The sequence below is a fragment of the Martes martes genome (genome assembly GCF_963455335.1).
Source record: "Martes martes genome assembly, chromosome: 8".
NCBI classification, from domain to species: domain Eukaryota; kingdom Metazoa; phylum Chordata; class Mammalia; order Carnivora; family Mustelidae; genus Martes; species Martes martes.
In genome coordinates, this window is record NC_137895.1 from 87041714 (window position 1) to 87064205 (window position 22492).

The 22492-nt window shown below is 45.9% G+C and overlaps 1 protein-coding gene across 1 annotated transcript in view; it reads left to right on the forward strand.

Annotated features, from left to right (window-relative positions):
- The window catches only part of ACVR1B (activin A receptor type 1B), a 34095-nt gene that overhangs the window by 6726 nt on the left and 4877 nt on the right, over positions 1-22492 (forward strand). The window contains exons 2-7 of the mRNA XM_080811455.1: positions 10179-10418; positions 11233-11481; positions 14672-14902; positions 17631-17798; positions 19094-19250; positions 20468-20592. Coding sequence (XP_080667581.1) covers positions 10179-10418; positions 11233-11481; positions 14672-14902; positions 17631-17798; positions 19094-19250; positions 20468-20592 — 1170 coding nt within the window. The remainder of the gene's footprint in view (positions 1-10178; positions 10419-11232; positions 11482-14671; positions 14903-17630; positions 17799-19093; positions 19251-20467; positions 20593-22492) is intronic.

Sequence of the window (22492 nt, forward strand, 5' to 3'; positions counted from 1 at the left end):
GGGCCTGGACTTCTGACCTATAGAAACTGAGATAGTAAATAAGTGGTGTTTTTTAAAGTGAGTGAAGGTGAGTGTGTGTGTGTGTGTGTATGTGTGTGTGTGTGTTGGCTCAGATGGATATGTGAGGAGAAGGAAAGCAAGAAGGGAACTAACTACCCAAGATAGGCTCAGGGAGACTTGAGACCTGGTACCCAGCCATGCTGTTGATGGACCTTGCATGTGAAAAGTCCTTTGACTACATGTGGCCTTCACCTACTGCCAGTTCCCTTTTCCTAGATAGTTGTGAGTGAGTGGAAGAGAGATTGTGGGTACTTTGGAGATAAGTTTTTTAGGTGGTTACAGTGTTTGAGCTGAGGAATCTGAACTGAAACGTATCTTTTTTTATTAAGTAGTCGTGGTGAACCTGCCTTGCCCTAGGTCTTCATGTGTTGTCTTGGTGTACATTGTATATTACATTTTATAATTGTGGTCCATAAGATTGAATTGTGTTCATTTCTAACATCCAGGAGCAAGCTGAATGGTGAGAGAGATACTGAGGAAAGAGTCTGTCCCTGCCCTTAAGAAGTTTACACACAGATGGACTTTTCTTCTTTTTGTTGAAACAACCACAAGACTAGGAAGAGTTTAGACCCTTCTCATGCAGTGGATGACAGTAGTAATAAAGGCATCTGATTAACTGAACACTTAATGAATACTCAGGTATGATGCCAAGGAGAGTTATTCGGTGCAGCTGCTTTGAGCAGTCTTGTCCCCATTTTCCAGATGAAGTACTAGGGCACGGTGAGGTTCAGTGGTGGGTTCGACATCTGTCAGACTCCCAAAGTATGTGCTGTAAATCCTGTACTCTACCATATCCTGCAAGGACTGTGAAAGTAATTTTCTAATCAGCCTCTGTTTCTAGTCTCCCACTTGTCGTCCTTTGTGTTGCTGGATTTAACGTTGGAGGGTATGCCCTGCATCTCATAATTCCAGTGCTTTCATGTGGCCTCCAGGATCAACCCCAGGCCCCTTAGCCTGGCATCATGTTGCATCTGATCTGGTCTCGTCTCCCTTATCGTCCTTGTCTCTGGCTGGGACCTTGCATCTGTCCGTTCACCATGGACCTAATATGCCTTGTGTTTGGCTTGGCCTCAGCCTTGTCTTCTTAGCCAAAGTGACCATCCTCCAGTGTGGGACCATCTTTGTCCTCTTGCCTTCCCCTGGTCCATGGTTCCATCCTCTCTGCTCTTCTCTTTGGTCCATCTGCTCCTCCCACTCTCCCAGCCTCTGCCCCCTAAAAATGGATGCTCGGAACTGGCTTATTCTTTCTATGGCTTTGTCCTGTCACAGAGCCTTGCACATTTTAAGTACTTAATAAGTTGTTTAATTGAATTCATTAAGTTCTTTTCCATCCTCCCAGCAATATCCCAGGTAAATAGTTCCAGTTCTGTCCTGCTGTACTTTTAGTCTCTCCTCTGTACGGAGTTTTTAATCCTCGTCACTCAGAACGCTTACAAACATTTGTGAGTTACTTGGAACATGATAAGCTCTCTTCCTACCTCACCGCTTTAATCTTTGTCTTATTCTACCACCTACCCATTTTATTCTAGCCAAATGCACTTGATCTCAGCCTCATTAGTTTTATTCTCAGCCCTGGCTGATTTTTTTCTCCTTCATTGTCCCAGTTGCCTGAAACCATTCCTGTTCCTCTTCTCACTCAAAACTGTGACGTACAGTGTCTCTTCTCCACTCATCCATAGGATGGTAAATAGGTCAGGAAGCAAATATAAAATACCACTCATAAACATCCTCCCCTGCTCTAATGAGCCACAAATATGTCTATTTAAATACAACAAAGAGAGAAAGCAGAATGATTTTACATGTTCATTATAAACTGTAAGTAAAGGAGAAATACCAAGTTACTCCTAGATAGTCTGAATATGACTGCTGAGTCCATACACTTAGGTCCTGGGAACACCCGGCACCCTCTGTAGTAAGACACCACTCATTCCAGTTTTACCTTGACATTCTCCTGGGCAGCAGGTGGGCCCTTGCTAAGATATTCAGGTATTTACAGTCAGCCATAAATTAAGTTGCAATGACAGGTCTCCTTAGCATAAACATCAAACGTCTCTTTTGAGTGAGAACAAAGCTTTCATTCTCTAGACCTGAGGCTTAAGGGTGAACTTGTTTAAACAGCTCTCTGGGGTTGGGTTTGTCTCCAAGTAGAATGTCAGAAAGGCAGTTGGTGGAATAGATAGTGTGGAGCTGGCTTTTCAAACACCTTTCTCTTATGCAAACCCCATTCTGAGACCTTTTCCCAGATTGGAATTAAATACCAAGCTTATCAAGTGTCTTATTGTTAAGTCTCTGGGTTTTTTTCCCTCCTCATACAAACAGCTTCCTTTATTAAGTCACTTACATGTTTTTCATAAGTGTGTTTTACCAGTACATTCTTTGGTTTTTTAGGTACCACCCAACTACACATGTAAAACTTGACTTTATTTTAGCTTTTGGATACTTGAGAGGTTTGGTTTGGTTTGGTTTTAATGTAATTTTAAAATATTTTAAAAAATAAAATCTAATTTTGATGATTGTGAAGGGTGAAAATGTAACTTGGGTCTTTTTTTTTTAACTGACCAGTAATATCTGATCGCTTTACTTCAACATTACGTGATGTTTCTACTTAGGTTAGAGGTTTGGCTCCTGGCACATTGTCAGTTTCCAGTTACTGCCCCCCCTACCCCTATCAGGGGAACCAAACATGACCTTTGTTTTGTAACAGTTTAGTGGCAGACACCTCCCATTTTTTAACCTGATTCAGGATTTTCCTAAACATTTTGGTAGCTGTCTAGATCAGTAGTTACTGAACAATATTTTTCTTTTTTCTTTGTCTTTTTAAAGCAGTGCAACTCTTTAAAGAATACGAAAGTAGAGGGGCGCCTAGGTGGCTCAGTCATTTGAGCATCTGCTTTCAGCTCGGGTCATGATCCCAGAGTCTTGGGATTGAGCCCCACTTTGGGCTTAGCGGGGAGCCTGCTTCTCCTTCTCTGCCCTGCTACTGATCTCTCTCTCAAATAAATAAATAAAATCTTAAAAAAAAAAAAGAATAAACAGTAGAAACATATGTATAGCAGATAAAAGCCACTCTGGCAGAGCCCCCTTCCCTCTCCAGTTATTAGGCTGAGATGTATTAAACCCAGTGCTATCTACCAGGCACTGTGCTAGACACCAGTGAGAAAATGGTGAAGCAACACAGGGCAGTGGCTCCCCTCTTGTAGAGTTTAAAGATTCCTGGGACATCTTGGAGAGCACGGGGATTCAGGAAGAATACAGTCTGAAGAACGCTAGACCTCCAGGGTTTTTCCCCCCCCATTTATATGTGTATGTATGTATGTAATCTCTGCACCCAACCTGGGGCTCAGACTCATGACCCCGAGATCAAGAGTCATGTGCTTGACCAACTGAGCCAGGCATCCAGAGGGTTTTTTTTTTCCCTATGCATGTGTGAGGTGTTCAAATGTTTTTGTTTCATAATTGATATTATATTATACATACTGTTTTTGAAAGATGTGGTACTTTTAAAATTGTGATAAAACACAGATAACAGAAAATTTACCATTTTAGCCATTTTAAAATGGACAGTTCAGTGGTGTTAAGTACCTTCATAATGTTATCACCACTGTCTGGTTCTAGAACTTTTTCTTTACCCCAGAAGAAACCTGGTAACCCGTTAAGCAATAACTTCCCATCCTCCCTCCCACTCTACTACCCAGCTCCTGACAACCACTAATGTGTTTTCTGGATATTTAATATAAATGGAATCATACAGTATGTGGCTGCTTTCACTTACACAGTGTTTTTAGGGGTACTTGGGTGGCTCAGTCATTAAGCATCTGCCTTTGGCTCAGCTCATGATTCCAGGGTCCTGGGATCCAGCCCCTCATCAGGCTCCCTGATTGGCGGGAAGCCAGCTTCTCCCTCTCCCACTCGCCCTGCTTGTGTTCCCTTCTCACTGTGTCTCTCTGTCAAATAAATAAAATCTTATTTTTTTTTTAAAGATTTTTTATTTATTTATTTTACAGACAGAGATCACAAGGAGGCAGAGATGCAGGCAGAGAGGAAGGGAAGCAGGCTCCCTGCCAAGCAGAGAGCCCGATGTGGGGCTCGATCCCAAGACCCTGAGATCATGACCTGAGCCGAAGGCAGAGGCTTTAACCCACTGAGCCACCCAGGCGCCCCTAAATAAAATCTTAAAAAAAAAAAAAAAGATCGTGTTTTCAAAGTTCATTCATATTGTAGTGTGTATCAGTAGTTTATTCATTTTTATGGCCGAATAATACTCCATTGTATGAATATACCACATTCTGTTTTGCCGTTCATTATTTGGTAGACATTTGGTTTGTTTCTACCTTTTGGCTATATACATAGTACTATTATGAACATTCATGTACAAATTTTTGTTTGAACACTTGTTTTCAGTCTTTTGAATGTATACCTAAAATGGAATTGTTGGGTTATATGGTAATTCAATGTTTAGTTTATGGAGGATCCATCAACTGTGTTTTGCAGCAGCAAAACATTTTATGATCAGTGGTGTACTGGTAATGTATGAGGGTTCCTGTTTCTCCGAGTCTTCACTAACGCTGGGTATTTTTCTTTTTCTTACGAACTTCCTAGTGGGTGTGAAGTGGTGTCTCATTGTGGTTTTGATTTGACTCTGCATTTAAAATTCATTTGCATTTGAGATAATGTTGGGCATTTTTTCATGTGCTTGTTGGTCATTTGTGTATCTTTTTTGGAGAAATGTCTGTTCAAGACCTTTGCCCATTTTTAATTGTTTTGTGTTGTTGAGTTATGAGTTCTTTATGTATTCTGAGTATTAGGCCATTATTAGATACATGGCTTGCAGATATTCTCTCCTTTTCTTTGTATTCTCTTGATACTGTCCACTGATGCACGAAAGGTTTTAATTTTGATGAAGACCAGTTTATTTTTCTTTTGTCCCTTGTGCTTTTGGTATGCTATCTAAGATACCATTGCTAAATCCAAAGTCATAAAGCTTTACCCCTATTTTCTAATTTGAGGTTTTAAAATACGTTATAACTTGTGTATTTAGGCTGTTGATCCATTTTGAGTTAATTTTTACATGTGGTATGAAGTAAGGGTCAACTTCATTCTTTCACATCTGCATATCCAGTTATCTAGGACCGTTTGTTGAAAACTAGGCCTTCCCCCACCCCCGAACAGTCTAGAAATTCTTGTCAAAAATCAGTCGATCAGAAATGTATAGGTTGGTTTCTGGACTCATTTCTGTTGCATTGATTTATGTGTCTGTGTTTAATGCCAGTACCACCCTGTTTTGATTGCCGTAGCTTTGTAGTAAGTTTTGAAATCAGGAAGTGTGAGTCGTTCAACTTTGTTCTTTTTTTTTCCCCCCCAAGATCATTTTGGCTCTTCGGACTCAGAGTTGAAGTCTTTATTCTATCCTAAGGAAGCTGTAGAGGGTTTGGATAAGGTCCAAGAAAGACTAATTAAAATAATCATGCCTTGTAATAGGCTATTCTTATCAGTTTGGCCTGTCTGATGGAGGCTGTCATCTGGAAGGAGGAGGGCTGAGAGGCAGAAAGTCGTGAAGGGGAAGGGCTGTGCAAGCTGGTTTGGGCAGTTCATCGTGGATACTGCAGACCTAGAAGGTGGCCCAGTGAGCTTTGGAAGAGGCAGGTTTAGCGTATCTGAACAGGACGGTACCCCATTCTGGTACGAAATCAGTGAAGCTTTATATCCCCAACGGGCAATAAATGTAAGCTACAAGTCATAAATACTGTAGCTTTAAGATGTTTTAGAACATTTGTGGGTCTTTATCTACCAGGACAGATGTGGATGTTTTGTGGTTTGCCTCTTATCTTCCAAGGTTGGGCCACCACCCTGTGCTGTCCCACACCCGGTCCCGTGGAGATGTGGTCTGGGGCAGAATAGTGGGCTGAGTGGCCAGGAGCCTACGCCTGTGTGGTGGCTCTTGGGAATTCCCATGAGCCACACCCTTGCTGAGTGTCCTCCCAGTGGGTCAGAGAGAGAGAGGACCCTGCCTGTAGTGGGGTTGTCCTTGCTGAGACCTAGCCACCTCAGTGCCTCCATAAAGTGCAGCTAGACAGATGCTGTCCAAGTTGGGACTTGTTGGTCTTCCTCGAAACACAGACTCTCTCGTGAATCAATTTTGCATCTTTATCCTACCACAGACCGCCTTCTGATCCTATTTTGGAGCCACATTCAAATCCTGCTTAGGTGGTTTGTTTTTAGTTAAGGTTTGACTGACTTGTTAATAACAAAATGCTGTGCTAGTGAGAAATTTGTTCTGGCCCCCCTTTTTTTAGTGGTGGGAGGGGCTGAGAGAATCCTAAGCAGACTCCACACCCCCAGCAGGGAGCCTGACGCAACGCTCGATCCCACAGCCCCGAGATCTTGACCTGAGCTGCAATCAGCAGTTGGGCGCTTAACCAACTGAGCCACCAAGGTGCCTCCTCATTCTGACCACTTTTTAACTTGGTTGTGTCTTGAGTGATTTTGGTACTCCTCTGTGATTGGTTTTCCAAATTGTGTTATTTTTACTGCATAACTCCTTGGTTGTGGAATACAGAGAGTTTTAGGTATATATATATATATTGTGTGTGTGTGTGTGTGTGTGTGTGTGTGTGTGTGTGTAGACTGATTTAACCTGATGAGTCACTATGAAGTAGATTATAAAGGGCTATTAGCATTCATTAGTCCAGATTTAACTTTTCAAAGAAACCGCGGTTAGGTTTCTGATTTAGTGAACTAATGCATTTACAGTAAATTCAGATGTTTTTATAACTTTCTTACTTATTTTGATAAATGAATATTAACAGAAGACTAACCCTAATGTCTGTCTTTAAAGTTCAGGAGAAAGTATATAAAATTTAAAGCAGAACTTCCCAGTGTTGGATCAGTGATCCAAACAATGTGAATTTAAAAACAAACTGGATTCAGATTTCAGCTGGAGGATTTTAGAGGTCATTTAGTTCATTGCCTTCCTTTTGATTAATCATGAGGAGAATGAGGTTCGGAGAGGTTAAGTGACTTGCCCAGTGCCACACGGCTAGTTCCTGGAAGAGCTGAGGCTAGCTTAGCAGTTTCTTGCTGCGCTTGCTGTGGTCTTACTGTAACTTGCCACTTCCTAATTAGTGGTTAAAGAGACGTTGTACGTGTGCATGCCTGAGTGTGTGTCTGTTTATGTTTGAGTCTTACATTAGAGGAGAGAGTAAAATTGATTGAGCACCTACTTGCCGAGCTCTTTTTAAAATGTATTATTTCGTATGCTTCTTGCATAGTCCTGTAAAGTGATTATTAACAGTCCCACTTCACAGATTAGGAAACCGGGGTGCAGGAAGGCTACTAACTTGCGCAAGGTCATGTGATTGGTGTTAGAGCTGGTATTTGAGCCTTGGGTCTTTCTGACCTACTCCTGCCATCATAACCCCACTGTAGCTTGAGTGATAAGTAACTGAAGCCTTTTCAGGGGTGTGGGCAGTGGTGATGGTTATCTTAAAGATATATCTGTTTCAGACTTCTCCCTCACTCTGTAAAATGTACCCAGATGTGTGCAGAGAGAGTCCTTCTCCGAACACTCATAGCACTTAGCGGATGTTTGGCTAATCTTCATACCATCTCTGTAAGATAAATGGTATTTTCTGGTTAGGCGGCTGAGGCCCAGATAGATTCAGGGACTTGCCTAATTCCTTATCACAAACCCACATGGCCCTGCTCCCAGTTCCGTTCCTCATCCCGTCTCACATAGATTTCACCACTTTTGTTCTTTCCTGTCTTACACCAAGATTGTTTAAGTACTTCCCAAAAATAATGAGCCACGTGTGGGTGTGTTCGTTCTCCAGAATGAATCACTGTGAAAGAGGCCATGAACCAACGAAGGGAGAATAAGTATCTGGAATCAGAGACTCTCCGCTCTCCTGTCTGCTAATTGACAGACTCTGAAGTGAGCTTTTTTTTTTTTTCCCTTCTTAAAAGGCGGCTATGGGTCTGGCCTGTGTGTCCCACTGTGCTCAGAATAGCCCTCTTGGAGTTGTTCGTTTTCCCTTCTTGCTTCCCAAAATAGCCCCAGTGCTGTTCTCTTTGCTGGATGTCAGGACACATGTACTGAAAGGTGTGTGCTCCACAGGGAACCCCTTTGTGCCTCCATGTCCTCCCTGACACAGAGGGGAGGGGTGTCAGCTTCCTTGGATGGCTGGTCAGGACTCCAGCGTGAGTAAAAGGTTTGGCTTGAGTATTCAGAGGGATGCAGAAGTTAATTTAAGTTAGCAAGAAGAATAAAAGAGGGAGCAAAAAGAGGTATTTGGGGGAAAATGAGGAGGTTTCTTCGTCTTTCTTGTGTCTAAAAAGGGTTGGAATCGAAGTTTAGGAAGAACTTATTTTTAAAAATTGCTTTTATGATTTGGATTCTGGTCTAAAGGGACCTGCTTTAAACTTCCTGCCCTTAAAATAGAACACTACCCTCACCCTTCAGCAGGTAGCTGCGTGTTTTGGAATTTCTCCCAGAAGAAAGGGCTCTGATCAAAGGCCTTACGTGAAGCCCCGCAGTGGCCGCGTACCTGTCAGTGTGCGCTCCCCTTTGTTTCTGGGCGTGGGAATGGCCAGGGATTGCATCATTTATAGATCCTGAGGAAGGGGGCTTGGGCACAGAGATATTTAGAATCTGTCTTTGGAACTGAAAAGCCGAGAGATGCCTTCCAGTGTCTTGCAGGAAGAGACAAAGATAGACTGTTTACAGCCTGAAGGGGTGAGTTACAACAGGCTAGGTTTTCATGGGATTGGTCATAAACGTCTCTTCTCTAGGGGGCTTGGTTTGAATGTATTTCCACTCAGTATCCAGATAGTAGTCAATGAGTGTCCAGTGTGGGACTTGGGTGGGCTGCCCCCTCCATTCTCTATGGGCGAATGCTTCATTCAGCACGGAGTCCCAGCCTGAGTGTGCCAGCCGTGCTCCTGCCTGTTCCGAGAGGTCAGGACTGGGTTAGGCTCATGGGAGACAGTGTTGGGGAGAACCAACTGCTGCTGTCTGTGCTATTCTTGTTAGATGGATAAATAAAGGATTTCAGATTCCAGGGTTGCTGAACTGGCTTTCAGAGGCGCCAAATTCATCTACAGTAATTTCCTGTCAATAGTGCACACTTATGTATAAAACACACCCAGCAGAACTCATTAGTCCCAGACATGATTGCACACACTGCCTTTTTGGGGGGGGGGCATGTGTGTGTGTGTGTATGTGTGTATGTAAAATATATGTATTTATATATTTTATATATGGTTTATATTTTATATACATATATAAGATTTTCAAATGATATCAAGGGACCTTCCAGAGTAGGTTTAATTTTGAACACTTTTTATGCATTTTATTTATTATATTTATATTACATTTATTTTTACGCATTTGATCCTCCCAATAATCCTGTGAGGTAAGCATTAATATTATCCTTGTTGGAGGTTATTCTTTTTGCCCCTCATGAGAGGTGCACCTGCCATGAACCAAAGGGAGAAGAAGGATATTGGACTAGTGGGCAGGAAGCTTTTCACGGGAAGTGATGGTCAGGCTGAATCTTAAAGGATTTGTGAGAAGTAGCCAGGAAAAAAAGCATTGCAGCAAAAGAATGTGTGAGAGTGTGCTGCATTCAGAAAACATGGGGCCTGCCTGGTGCCAGAGAAGGGGGATGGAATGATGAGCCTCCATCAAGTGAGGGAGCCTGTGTGGCTTTGGATGGAGGATGTAGGGTTGGGGCAGGAGGTGGTGTCCTGTCTTCTCCAAGGGGTAGGTGCCTTCTTCTCGTCCTCAGGGATCTATGTTTAAAGGAAAACTTCATTCCCAGCTACAAAATAATGCATAATGAGTCTAAGACAGAGTTCAAGAGGTGGTTTCTCTGTTTCTCATGGGCATTAGATAGGGCACTTAGAAGAAAATGGTGGAGCTTGGAAGCTGGGTTTCTGAGCTGAATAAGCAGGTGAAAAGTTGGTGCTCCCATTGATGGTGTCATCTTTCGTGCCCTGTCTCTATTAAAGCTCCCTATTTGGGAATATCAGGTGTGCTAAAGGATTATATGCTGAGTCTGGAAAAGGACCTAGGAGGAGATCTCCCCATTAATGTCAGCGTACTCCCCAATCTCCTGCAGCTCTGCAGTGTGCGTGTACCAGCTGCCTCCAGGCCAACTACACGTGTGAGACAGATGGGGCCTGCATGGTTTCCATTTTCAACCTGGATGGCATGGAGCACCACGTGCGCACCTGCATCCCCAAAGTGGAGCTGGTCCCCGCCGGGAAGCCCTTCTACTGCCTGAGCTCTGAGGACCTCCGCAACACCCACTGCTGCTATACTGACTTCTGCAACAAGATCGACCTGCGGGTGCCCAGTGGTGAGTGGACAACCTTGTTGGACTATTGGCTCATCCTGGAGGTAGGGCACCCCCATCATCTCATCCTTTTTCCCAATCCCTTTGTTTGGCGATAGGTGAAGGTACCTTTTTGATGTTCTCCAAGGTGACAAGGGGGTGGGATTCCTCCCCAGTCGGGTTTATGGACAAGAGGTCGGGGGTAGGCAGATGGTCAGGGTAGTCCCAGAGGTGAAAGCCAAGTTTTGGCTGCTGACTGAGCAGCTGTGGGCAGCTGGTGAGGAATGGGAGAGCCAGGCAGGGATCCCCGCGGGAAGGTATGGAGACAACCCCTGAGCTCTGTGAAGGCGGCTGTGGGCGGAGGGTGATGGCAAAGTGGAAAGAGAGACCAGAGTTGGAAAAGAAGGACAGCAGTCATGGCTGAGAGGTATTATTAGCTGGCACTCCTTTGCAAGTGTACCGTATAGAAGGCATTACTGGGAGAGCAGAAGAGGAGGGACTTAAAGCTGCAGGGCTTAAAGCAGCTGTTACGAGTGGAAGAGCAGAAGCTGGCCTCTGTCTGGGGCACTGAGGCGGGATAGTCCCATGAAATGCTGCGGATGACAGAGTGGATTGTGAGTCGGACTGTTGGAAAGGGCTCCTCCATTAGAGAGGACTGCATCTGAGAGCACCGGGCAGATAGACAGCTCGGTAAGACCAGGGAGGTCAAGGGCACCTTGAACACAGGCAGAGGGAAAGGGCATTTTTCACGTGGAGGGAGGTGTTGGGGACAGATAAGGCCAGAGCTTTCCCTCTTTTTTTACTGTGTTCTTTCCCTCTCCTCTTTCACTTGACCCAGGTCACCTCAAGGAGTCTGAGCACCCTTCCATGTGGGGCCCTGTGGAGCTGGTGGGCATTATTGCTGGCCCAGTGTTCCTCCTGTTTCTCATCATCATCATTGTTTTCCTTGTCATTAACTATCATCAGCGTGTCTATCACAACCGCCAGAGACTGGACATGGAAGATCCCTCATGTGAGATGTGTCTCTCCAAAGACAAGACGCTCCAGGATCTTGTCTACGATCTCTCCACATCAGGGTCTGGCTCAGGTACCGAGTCATTCAGTGATTATGTCTGTGGTTGGTCTTCGTCACCGGTTCCCAGTGGGATAGACCGTTTATGAAGAAGGCTGGGCGCTGTGCTTGTCTCTGCCAGCATGGAAGCATTTGGCTTCCTAATTCTCCTTCTTTTGGAGTCTGATATATGATAAGATAATGGGTCCACAGAAAAGCTTTCATTCCCTGGGATTCCAAAGGTCAACTGCAAAACTCTCCATTCCAGAAACCCCGCCTCTCTTCCAGTCTTGTAACTGTACATCTATTAACATTCACCTGGTTCCAGCTGAGCAGTGGAGTGCTCAATGCAAGGGCCCCTTTGGAGAAACAGGAGTGTGCCGGGTTTCTGTGAGGTGGTGATAGCTAATCATTGATCTCTGAGCAACCACAAGGGGAGTTTAAGGACACTGAGTAAAGCTGAGAGCTGGGGTCTGGTGAATCATTGACTTGTACCAGTTGCCCAAGGGTTTTTTGGTGGGGGTTACATAAAGGCAGCTTGGGCTGGCAGCGTGGAATCCGTACCATTTTTTTCCTGCACGGCCTGTTGGTAACCAATTCTTTCTTAGACAAGGGAATTGAACCGAACCCTGGACCTTGGTGAGAGCCCAGAATTCAGGATAAAGGGACTGGGGTTGCTCAGGTCTCAGGGCATAGCTCAGCTAACTATTAAATGTGAAATGAGTACCAAAGAGTCTTTTTATGAAGACAATCATTTTAGTGATGGTGGTATTTTGTCCTTGTTAAAAAAAAAAATCATCTGCAAAGGACTCTATTGCCATTCTGGCTAAAACATACAGAATCATATTGTGAGAATTTTGTGTGTGTTTACGTATGTTTCCTTGCTGTGTGACAAAGACTATTGTTCCGTAGGGAAATTATGCCATCAGTCATGGCCAGACATTCCTCCTTGAACACAAGGAATACTTTGAGCTGTGACATCTCCTGAATTTCAGTGGTTTTGCCTTTATTAAGCTCTGCAGTAGAGAGTGCCAAAATGATGGATATATTTAAAAGCTGCATATTTTTAGGAAGAGAGAAAATACATGTCTTGTTCTTTGCTGAAAGAGGTAGGGCAGTGGTTAGAACTGCCTGACTGACTCTGTGACTTGATTTGCTTTCACAGGAGGGTAGCTCGGGTTTTCTGGAGTCCTTTTGGAGATCAGAACTAGCTGAAGCTAACGAAGGTCCACGGTCGTAACTTAGTCCTCTGGAGTAAAATGATAATATTAACGATTTCTCCTTGTTCAAGTCCCTTCTTAATTCCAAATATGCAAAGCTTTGAAGGTGTTGGTCTTTTAATACTGTGGTTTTTAAAGTGATAAGTGCTCATGTGGCTTTCAGTTCCCTTCAGCATGTACGTGTTGAAGGCCCTCTGGGTGACACAAGGTAAACAAAGATGAAAAGGGCTGACCCAGGATCAGATAGAAGAGATGGGGATTGCTGGGAAAGGGTCTCGTGGGGGAGGTGCATTTAAAGGGGCCTTGAAGACGGAGTTGGAGGTTTTATGAGAGGTAAGAGGACAGGGAACATTCCAGGCCAAGGAAAATTCCTTGAGCTAAAGGACAAAAAGGCACAGAAGTTCACCATGTGTTCAGGGGACAATACAGAGACAGGCATGCCCTGCCCACACTGCAGGGTGGGGACTGGCAGCACAGCACGGGTGGGCAGGACCTTGGGTGCTGTCCTTTATCCAGTAAGGCAAGAGGCATCTCCCGGAAGTTTTCATGTGGCAAAGTAAACATTCATGTTTTCCCGTTGAAGGAATTCTGGCAGTGGTGTGGAGGGTGAATTCACTCATTCACCAGCCCCCTCATTAGGGAGGGCAGGGTGAGGCAAGGCTGTGTGTGGGTGCAGGGCAGGAGGAGGAAGACAGGGGAGGCGGAAAGACCAGTTGGGGAGTCTTTTAAAGAAGGGCCAGAACTAGGATGGGCACAGGGGGATGGAGAGGAGGGGTGTGATGTGAGAGACATGTTGGTGGTTACAGAGTTGTAGTTAAAAGCATAAACTTCGGGGGGCATCTGGATAGCTTGGTGGGTTGAGCCTCTGCTTTCAGCTCAGGTCATGATCTCAGAGTCCTGGGATCGAGCCCAGCATCGGGCTCTCTGCTCAGCAGGGAGCTTGCTTCCCCCTCTCCCTCTGCCTGCCTCTCTGCCTACTTGTGATCTCTCGGTGTCAAATAAATAAAATCTTAAAAAAACAAAACAAAACCGTAAACTTTGGGAACAGACAGTTCTAAACTTTAATCCCTTCTTTGCCACTTGCTGCCTGTATGAGTTCAAATGAGTTACTTAACTTTCCCTTTTGAGCCTTCGTTTTCTCATCTGTAAAATGGGGATAATAACACCATCTACCTTATAGGTGGTTGTGAGGAAATGAGGTAATTTATCTAAAGCTTTATCATAGTTCCTGGTGCACAGTAAGCCTCCGGTAAATGGTATTCACATCCACAGGACTTAGGGATTAATAACATGTTTATTTGGTCTGGGAGAGGATGTGAGAGAGCTCCAAGTCAGTCCTGATGGTAACTGTGATTGGACAGATAGGGAGACTACTGAAGGGGCCAAATGAAGCAGTAAATGAGACCTGCGAAAGACAGTAAAGTTACTCTTAGGATAAGCGTGGGTTTGTCTCTTGTGTATCTGGAGCTTGACCTGTGAGCAGAGCTTTGGAGAGAGGTGGGAACCTCGCCTGCCTGACCAGTTGGGCTTTCATGGGCCACACAGCACCGCCCTCTAGTGGCTGCAGAGTGGAGCTGCCTGAGGCACCCCCAGTCCTCCAGCGCTGTCTTTCCTCTTCTCTGCCCTCTTTTCCTCTTCATTTAGCACAAAGCAGATATGGGTGGACTGGCCCACAAGAGGCCGGCTGCAGAGTTGGTAAATCTGGTCAGACGTGTGCAAATCTGTCACCCGTACTAACTGAAAGGAAAATTTGCTTAGATAAGGCGCAACTAATCTCAGGCGTTTCCGTTTCTGTGTCCACTCACTGCCAGCCGCTGCCTGGTTTAGCCCTCTGACTGCTCACCTAGTCATGGTGCAGGGGCAACCACAGCTGTCCTTGGTCAGTGGACGAGGGTGGATTGGAGGCATTGTGTGGTAATGGCCTTTCCAGTGTGGCAGTGAGAGTGGGAGTTGCAAAGTTCAGCGAATTTACAATATCTGCCTTTTTTCCATTCTTTGGTCCACAGGGTTGCCCCTTTTTGTCCAGCGCACAGTGGCCCGAACCATCGTTTTGCAGGAGATTATTGGCAAGGGCCGGTTTGGGGAAGTGTGGCGTGGCCGCTGGAGGGGTGGTGACGTGGCTGTGAAGATTTTCTCTTCTCGTGAAGAACGGTCTTGGTTCCGGGAAGCAGAGATATACCAGACGGTCATGCTGCGCCACGAAAACATCCTTGGATTTATTGCTGCTGACAATAAAGGTAATGAGCCGGGTTTGGGTACGGTGGTGGGGGGAGTCCCAGAGCCAGCAGTAGCCCCAAAGGGAGGGGGTCACTGGGGAAGTTGAATGGCTGTGGGACCGCCTTCAAAGTTACTCCCATAGAAAAAGAATCCGAATAAAAGTCTTTCCAGCTTTTCTTCTATGAGAAGCTTACACCAAAACCCAGGCTCTTCAGCAAGCAAAGTTATTAAGCAGATAAACAAGATCAGCCCCTCACCCTGCCTGCTTCCTCTACATTCCTAACACCCCTCCCCCTCACCCCTAGTGTAGTCCCGGCAGGGGCTCCAGTTAATTTACCTTGAAAATCACTGGAATGAAGAATTGTGACCTCACCCCCTGCCAGGGCAGGAGAGCCCAGAAAAGTGTGTGGTCCATGTTCTGTGATATAATTGGCAGTGGCCACATGTGTAGTGGATCGGGCAGCACAGCAGGGGTGACCTGGCTTCCCACAGAGTGTCACCTTCTCATGGTCTTCAGGCTCCGCTTTTGGTCGGCTTGGACCTGGGGTCCCTTGGTTCCTCCTTCCTCTCCCTTTTCATTTTCCTTTAATTTTGGAGTCTCTGTTGTGTGGCCAGGCATATCCTTGTTTTTGAGGGCTTCACTGACCAGCAGAGCGAGAGGTCAACGAATAGTTGATTCTAGGAATTCTAGGAAGCTAGACTCTCATAGCAGTCGATTAGCTAATCAATTAATCTAAAGCCAATCAGTCTAAAGCTCTTCCAGTGAGCAAAAATTGGGAGTGAGATGGGGGTGGGGTGGTCCCACGTGAGCTTGATTGAGGCCATCAGGAAGAATCAGTGGGAAGGGCACTGCAGACACACATGTAGAGGTGAGGGGTGTCTAGGACCCTGCAGGTCACGTGGGTGGAGAGGCTGCCACCGTCAGACTGTGAAGGGCCTCCTAGAGAGCCTTACGGCTTATTCTGAGATAGTGGGGAGTACTTGGCATTTCAGTCATTAATTCACTAACAGCCATTGACCACTGTGGGGGAAGACCTCTGCCAGCTGCTTCGATCGTCACAGGGAGCAAATCATGGGCCTTGTCCTTGCAGCTTCCAGAGAGAGGGGGAGGCAGGCATGTGGGCAGGTAGTGCACCTGAAGTCGGAAAGACCAGGAGGTGTTTGCTTGTGCATTTGAGGAGAGTCACGCCGACAGCTGTGACACAGGCTGCTCCCATGACATGGCAGTTTCTAGAAGTTAGTGTCCCCAAAGCCTGCGGAAGATGCTAAGTATTTATTCTTCCTTCCTAAGACCACAGCAGACTGCCGATTCCTTGCATTGCTTGGGTGGGGGAGATTGTCATATGGCCCCAACTGCCCCTAAGTGGAAGAGGCTCGGACTCAAACATGGGGGAAGAAGGGGAAGAGAGCATGTTTACTCCCTCTGAGTAAATTGTGCTTTTTATTTTATTTTTTTAAACAGCAACATCTTTTGAGAACACTTCAATTTTACATACAAGTTAAAGGCTCTGAAGATGTCTTCCCTTCTAACTTTGACTTACTGCCAGGGTCCTCCCAACTTCAGGGCTGGTTGGAGCGCCAGAGCAGTTTGTTGGGTGGGCTCCTTGTTCATAATCAGAGAAGCCAGAATTGGTGCCGTTCCAAAAGCCACTCCCTGTATTGATTCTGGCAGCCTGTGTGAATAGGGATCTGGCTGTAAAAACTCACATTAGGGCCAAGGGAGGAGGAAAAATCGGACTCCTTCGTTTTTGCCTTTTTAGCATGATATATATATATAGTATGGTGTCCTGGAACTAGCACCGGCCTGGAATTTGGAGATCTCAATCCAATTTCCAATCTTCCTATTGACAGTAGCATAACCTAATTAGATTACCAGCTTTGGGTTTTTCTTTTTCTCCTTCCTCCTTCCTATTACACACTGCCTCTCATCCCCTACCCCATGGAAAAGTGTGTACTGTCCACCTTCCATTGCTCTTCTGGGGATAAGGTGACCTTTCTGCAGTACTTGGAATTGTGCTCTTCATGCACTGAAAAGCATTTTTTTCATCTGGAATATAAGAACACACTAAGGAGCTCCTTGCTCTTCTCCCAGAGAGAGAGAGCTCATGGCCTGGAAGGAACAGTGGCCCAAGAGGAAGCATTACAGATGAGCCAGCTGGGGGGCTGGGCTCTGCTCACAGGTTCGTGGGGCACAGAGAAGGGTCTGCGAAGCCTTCCTTTTTTTTTTTAAAGGTTTTTTTTTTTAATTTATTTATTTGACGGACAGAGATCACAAGTAGGCAGAGAGGCAGACAGAGAGAGAGGGGGAAGCAGGCTCCCCGCCGAGCAGAGAGCCCGATGTGGGGCTCGATCCCAGGACCCTAGGATCATGACCTGAGCCGAAGGCAGAGGCTTTAACCCACTGAGCCACCCAGGTGCCCCTCCGCGAAGCCTTCCTTGTTGGCCACAGCGGGTGCAGCCAGTCACAGTCTAATGAGTAGATTGTGTTCAGACTCTGACAGCACCTGCCAGAAATAAGGGATCATGTCTAAGAAAGAACATCATTCTTCTGTCCTTCCTGGACCCCCACATAGGTGAACAAGTGTAGATGAAACGGGTACAGAGGGGGAGCCTCAGGAGGTGTGGAGGCCACCATGAAATCAGGCGTCTAGTTGGGAGTTCATGTTGTTCACCTATTCTTTCTTTCCTGCCTTAACCGTTTTGCTGGTAGTTGTGCCTCTTCCAGAACTCCTCTGTGGTTCTCTGCAGATAATGGCACCTGGACACAGCTGTGGCTCGTCTCAGACTACCATGAGCATGGCTCCCTGTTCGATTATCTTAACCGATACACGGTGACCATCGAGGGGATGATTAAGCTGGCCTTGTCTGCGGCTAGCGGGCTAGCACACCTGCACATGGAGATTGTGGGCACCCAAGGTGAGTGGACCCCGCCAGAGCGCTGGGAAGTTGAGTACACTTTGAAAGCCAGTACCATCCAGGTTTAGTTTCCAGAACGCCTTTTTACTGAGGCGGTTGGAGGTGGGCCTCAAGAGCTGTGGCCCAATCTAAGGGAGAGAGGTTTGAGTTTCTCCTGAGAACAGGAGGTGTCTCCAGTGGGGTCTTTCCACCTCTGTCTTTAGAATTCCCCCAGGGCTCTGGAACATAAAGTTTCCATTGTTTGTCATCGGCTGGCCCGACATGATTGCTGAGTGGTGAGCTAGTGTTCTGTCATCCCCGAAGTCTCCACACGCATGTAAAAGAATGGAGCCCAGAGGAGAAAGGGAGCTAGGGCAGAGGAGCACAGTTCACTAAAGTCATGTCACACATTCGCTGTTGGGGACAGTTGGCTTACAGACTGCGTGGTGGGTTAGACACTGGGCTTTTTCTAACCTAGGAAGGTTCTCCTGGAGGAAACAGACCTTGAGCTTCCTTGTAGGTTGACTGTGACATCAGCTCTTTGGGGGATCATGGTTCTTTTTTTTGTTTTTTTAAAGATTTTATTTATTTATTTGAAACCGAGAGAGAGATCACAAGTAGGCAGAGAGGCAGGCAGAGAGAGATGGGGAAGCAGGCTCCCTGCTGAGCAGAGAGCCTGATGCGGGCCTCGATCCCAGGGTCCTGAGATCATGACCTGAGCCGACGGCAGAGGCTCAACCCACTGAGCCACCCGGGCGCCCCTGGGGGATTGTGGTTCTCGTCCACGTGGTGGGTGTGCTCCCTGATTTCTGATTGACCAGGGCAATGGTTCTTGCCAGCCCTGACCGGAAACCAACCATTAACATGTGATCCTGCCCCTAGCCCCTGTGGGGCTACTGTGTGACAATACTGTGTGACAGTAGCAGGCCTTCTCTTCGCCTCTTTGACAGTGAGAATCTAGCCAGTACGGCAGTTCTTCTTGGAATTCCTTTGCAGTTCTATCCTGGAGCATATCAGTTCAGGGAAAGGAAAGGAGGAGGAGGAATGAGAATCATTAATGTGCATGTCCTTCTGAGCTCTTCACTTACCCACATTAATGTGTTTCGTCCTCATATAGCTGTCAAGTGAGGACTGGGGTAGCCTTATGCTGTGGATGAGAAGACAGAGGTGCAGACGGGTTAAGTCGCTTTTTAGGGTTACCGGGTTAGTGGAAGGCAAAGCCAGAAGTCGGACCCACACAGTCTGGCTGCAGAGTCTATGCTTTTAACATGTATGCTCTCTCTATATAAAGATCCATATTTTCTTTTCTCTGCCAGGGAAGCCTGGAATTGCTCACCGAGACTTAAAATCAAAGAACATCCTGGTGAAGAAAAATGGCATGTGCGCCATCGCAGACCTGGGCCTGGCTGTCCGCCATGATGCGGTCACGGACACCATCGACATCGCCCCAAATCAGAGGGTGGGGACCAAACGGTAGGAAGGCCTCGGGCCTCTGCTTTTGCCCTGCCCTTGTACCAAGTCATGCATGGGCGCCCATCTCCCCATCTGCAAAGGAGAAAGAGATGTAGACATGGAGATGCGGCCTTTGCTCTGCGACAATGGAAGCTGAATCCAAGCCCCACCCCGTGCACTGGAAAGCTGTGCTGGTTGCATCCAACAGATACGGGTGCCGTGAGCCCAGCTCTAAAGAACTAGATACACGTAGCTGTTTTTGGTGTTGGGCAGGGGAGGCAGCAGAGCAAGAGAATCTGGAGAAGGATATGAGAGGGGGCAGGCCACAGACTTGGCTGGGACAGGGAGGAAGAATGTGTAGTCCCAAGGGTGCTTGTGCAGACACAGGGGTATGTCTGCTCTAAGGTCAGAGCAGGTTTGCCCGCCTCGAGCAGAGGTGACCTAGGGTGGAGAGTGGAGGCACCTTTAGGATTATGGGCCTACTCCCTGCTTCATACAGAAATGAAGGAAGGAATAAGGAATTACGATTGTAGATTGATTTCATGATTGGAAACGGAGCGGTCTTATAATGGGACAGAAGAGGAGATCTATTTATCTGCCAGATTTCAGTGAATTTCACTCAGATGTGCTGCTGCTTGCTTTCTTCCTTTTGACCTGAATGAGTGCAGCTACCTGGGCCCCAAAGTGTGAGGCCTGAGGTGACCCCCGATTGGCCTTCAGGTGAGGGGGTGCTAAGGGGTGAGGGGAGTGGCTCAAGTAGTACTACTTAACCAAGGAAGACTTTAACAATTACCTAGAATTAATTTCATTTTTATCTGTAATTAGGTAAGATAACAAAAGTTCAGAGTGAAATTTAAACTCAACCCATCACTGTGGCTACATTTAATAAAGTCCAAGACCCCAGTAACCACCAGATATTATGAGTTGTTACTGCCCTGTGATCCACAGAACAAATACTACTGTCAGGAAATCAACATGCAAAACACGCTTACATCTTGATGGTTAAAAAATAGAGGTACAAATAAGAGCGGCCTAGTATCACCCAGCCCTGGCTGAAGTGTTTAGATTCGAATCTAAAACGTGGGAGTTTGCAGTAAAGAGAATTGATCACTTCCTGCTCCCCAAGGAGCATTCTTGGGGTGATGCCTTTCTACATTCAGAGGGCCCCTGAATCACTACTTGGATTTAAACGAAGAAATTGTTTTCTTGGCGTGATCTTGTTTCCTTTGCTCTTGCAGATACATGGCCCCCGAAGTGCTCGATGAAACCATTAACATGAAGCACTTCGACTCCTTCAAATGTGCTGATATCTATGCCCTCGGGCTTGTGTATTGGGAGATTGCTCGGAGATGCAATTCTGGAGGTACCCTTCTTTTTTGCCTTCTCTTGCTCCCCGCTCCCAGTCCAGCTCGCCGGATCCGCTGAGGGTGCTCACCTGAGGGAGCTGGTGTTTCTGTGCCTCCTTTCTCTTTACAACCTATTGGGTGTCTAGTGCCAGAGCCCATCACACCTCGGGTCCTCATCAAAGATGAGGGAATCTTGGAGGTGGTTGTACTAAAGGTGTGTTGACTCTGTTGCATAGTGCTTTTTACAAAATTGTCTTTATTTTTATTTTTATTTTATTTTTTTAAAGGGAAAATTGACTTTTTTTTTTAATTTATTTATTTGACAGACAAAGATCACAAGTAGGCAGAGAAGCAGGCAGAGAGAGGAGGAAGCAGGCTCCCTGCTGAGCAGAGAGCCCAATGCGGGGCTCCATCCCAGGATCCCGGGATCATGACCTGAGTCGAAAGCAGAGACCCAACCCACTGAGCCACCCAGGCGCCCCTGTCTTTATTTTTAAAATTATTTTTATTTATTTGAGAGAGAGAGTGTGAGTGGACTAATGGTTCAGGGGTTGGCAGAGGGAGAGAGAGAGACTCTCAAGCAAGCTCCATGCCCAGCCTGGAGCCCGACTCAATCCCAGGACCCCGAGATCATGACCTAAACCGAGATCAAGAGTTGAATGCTTAACCGACCATGCCATCCAGGTGCCCCTGTAGAATAGTGTTTTACATTGTGGTAACCATTCTGGAGGCTTATTTGGCTTGTTTGTTTGTTTGCTTCTTTCTTTCTTTCTTTTTTTTTTTAAACACATTGTCCTTATCCTCAGAGTTTGGGAAAGCCCCAGGCAGGAATAGCCCAGGACTAATGCAGGGCTTCCCTTTCCATGAGAGGCAGGGAGTATGTTCTGACACCAGCTCTCAGGCGATTGTGCTGATCAGATAATGGTGGTAATTTCTGAATTTGGAACAGAAAGTTAATTATTAACATACAGGATTTTCTCAAAATGAGTTAGTTTTTTTATTCTGTAATTGTTTCTTACACCTTTGGCATTTGCACCTGCTCCCCCATATCAGAATCCAGTAGAAGGTAGTATCAGATCTAGCAGGAAACATTTTTTATCATTAGCTTAGTACATCAGTATTATACAATGACTTCTAACTTTTCTGCCATGTGAACAAATTCAGGAACCGCTAGAATCTTTCCCTCAGCCATTTGTCTCTGATGTAAAAGATTCCAGGCCAATGGAAATGAAATAAATTAAAATTAAGTGAACTTAAAAGAACTGGTAAGTCTCCAGTGGAACGAACGCTCTTCTGTTTTACTCACCTTTTCCATCTCTCATGTGTTTGGGAAGATTCACATTATGGAGCAGGCGCCTAGGTATTATTCATGGAATTGCACATATAACATTTTTAGAAATTTATTTTTAAAGCAAATTTTACCCCCCAGCCGCCAACATGGGGCTTGAACTCATGATCCTGACATTAAGAGTCATGTACTCCGGACGCCTGGGTGGCTTAGTCGGTTGAGAGGCTGCCTTCAGCTTGGGTCATCATCCCGACGTCCTGGGATCGAGTCCCGCATCGGGCTCCTTACTCAGCAGGGAGCCTGCATCTTCCCCTGCCTCAGCCTGCCATTCTGCCTGCCTGTGCTCGCTCGCTCTCTCTGACAATAATAATAATAATAATAATAATTATTATTATTATTATTTTTAAAGAGTCGTGTGCTCTACTGACTAAGCCAGCCAGGCACCCCTGAAATATGGATCATTATATACAGATAAAACAGATTTAAGAAAAATCTGGTCACACAGGTCTTAAACTGTGAATAAGTTAATTTTTTCCCCAGAAGTTGGGGCTGAGTATTCTAGTAATAATGATACTTTACTCACCACTCACTGTGTATGAACTCACTGAATCTGTCCTGCAGAACCTAAG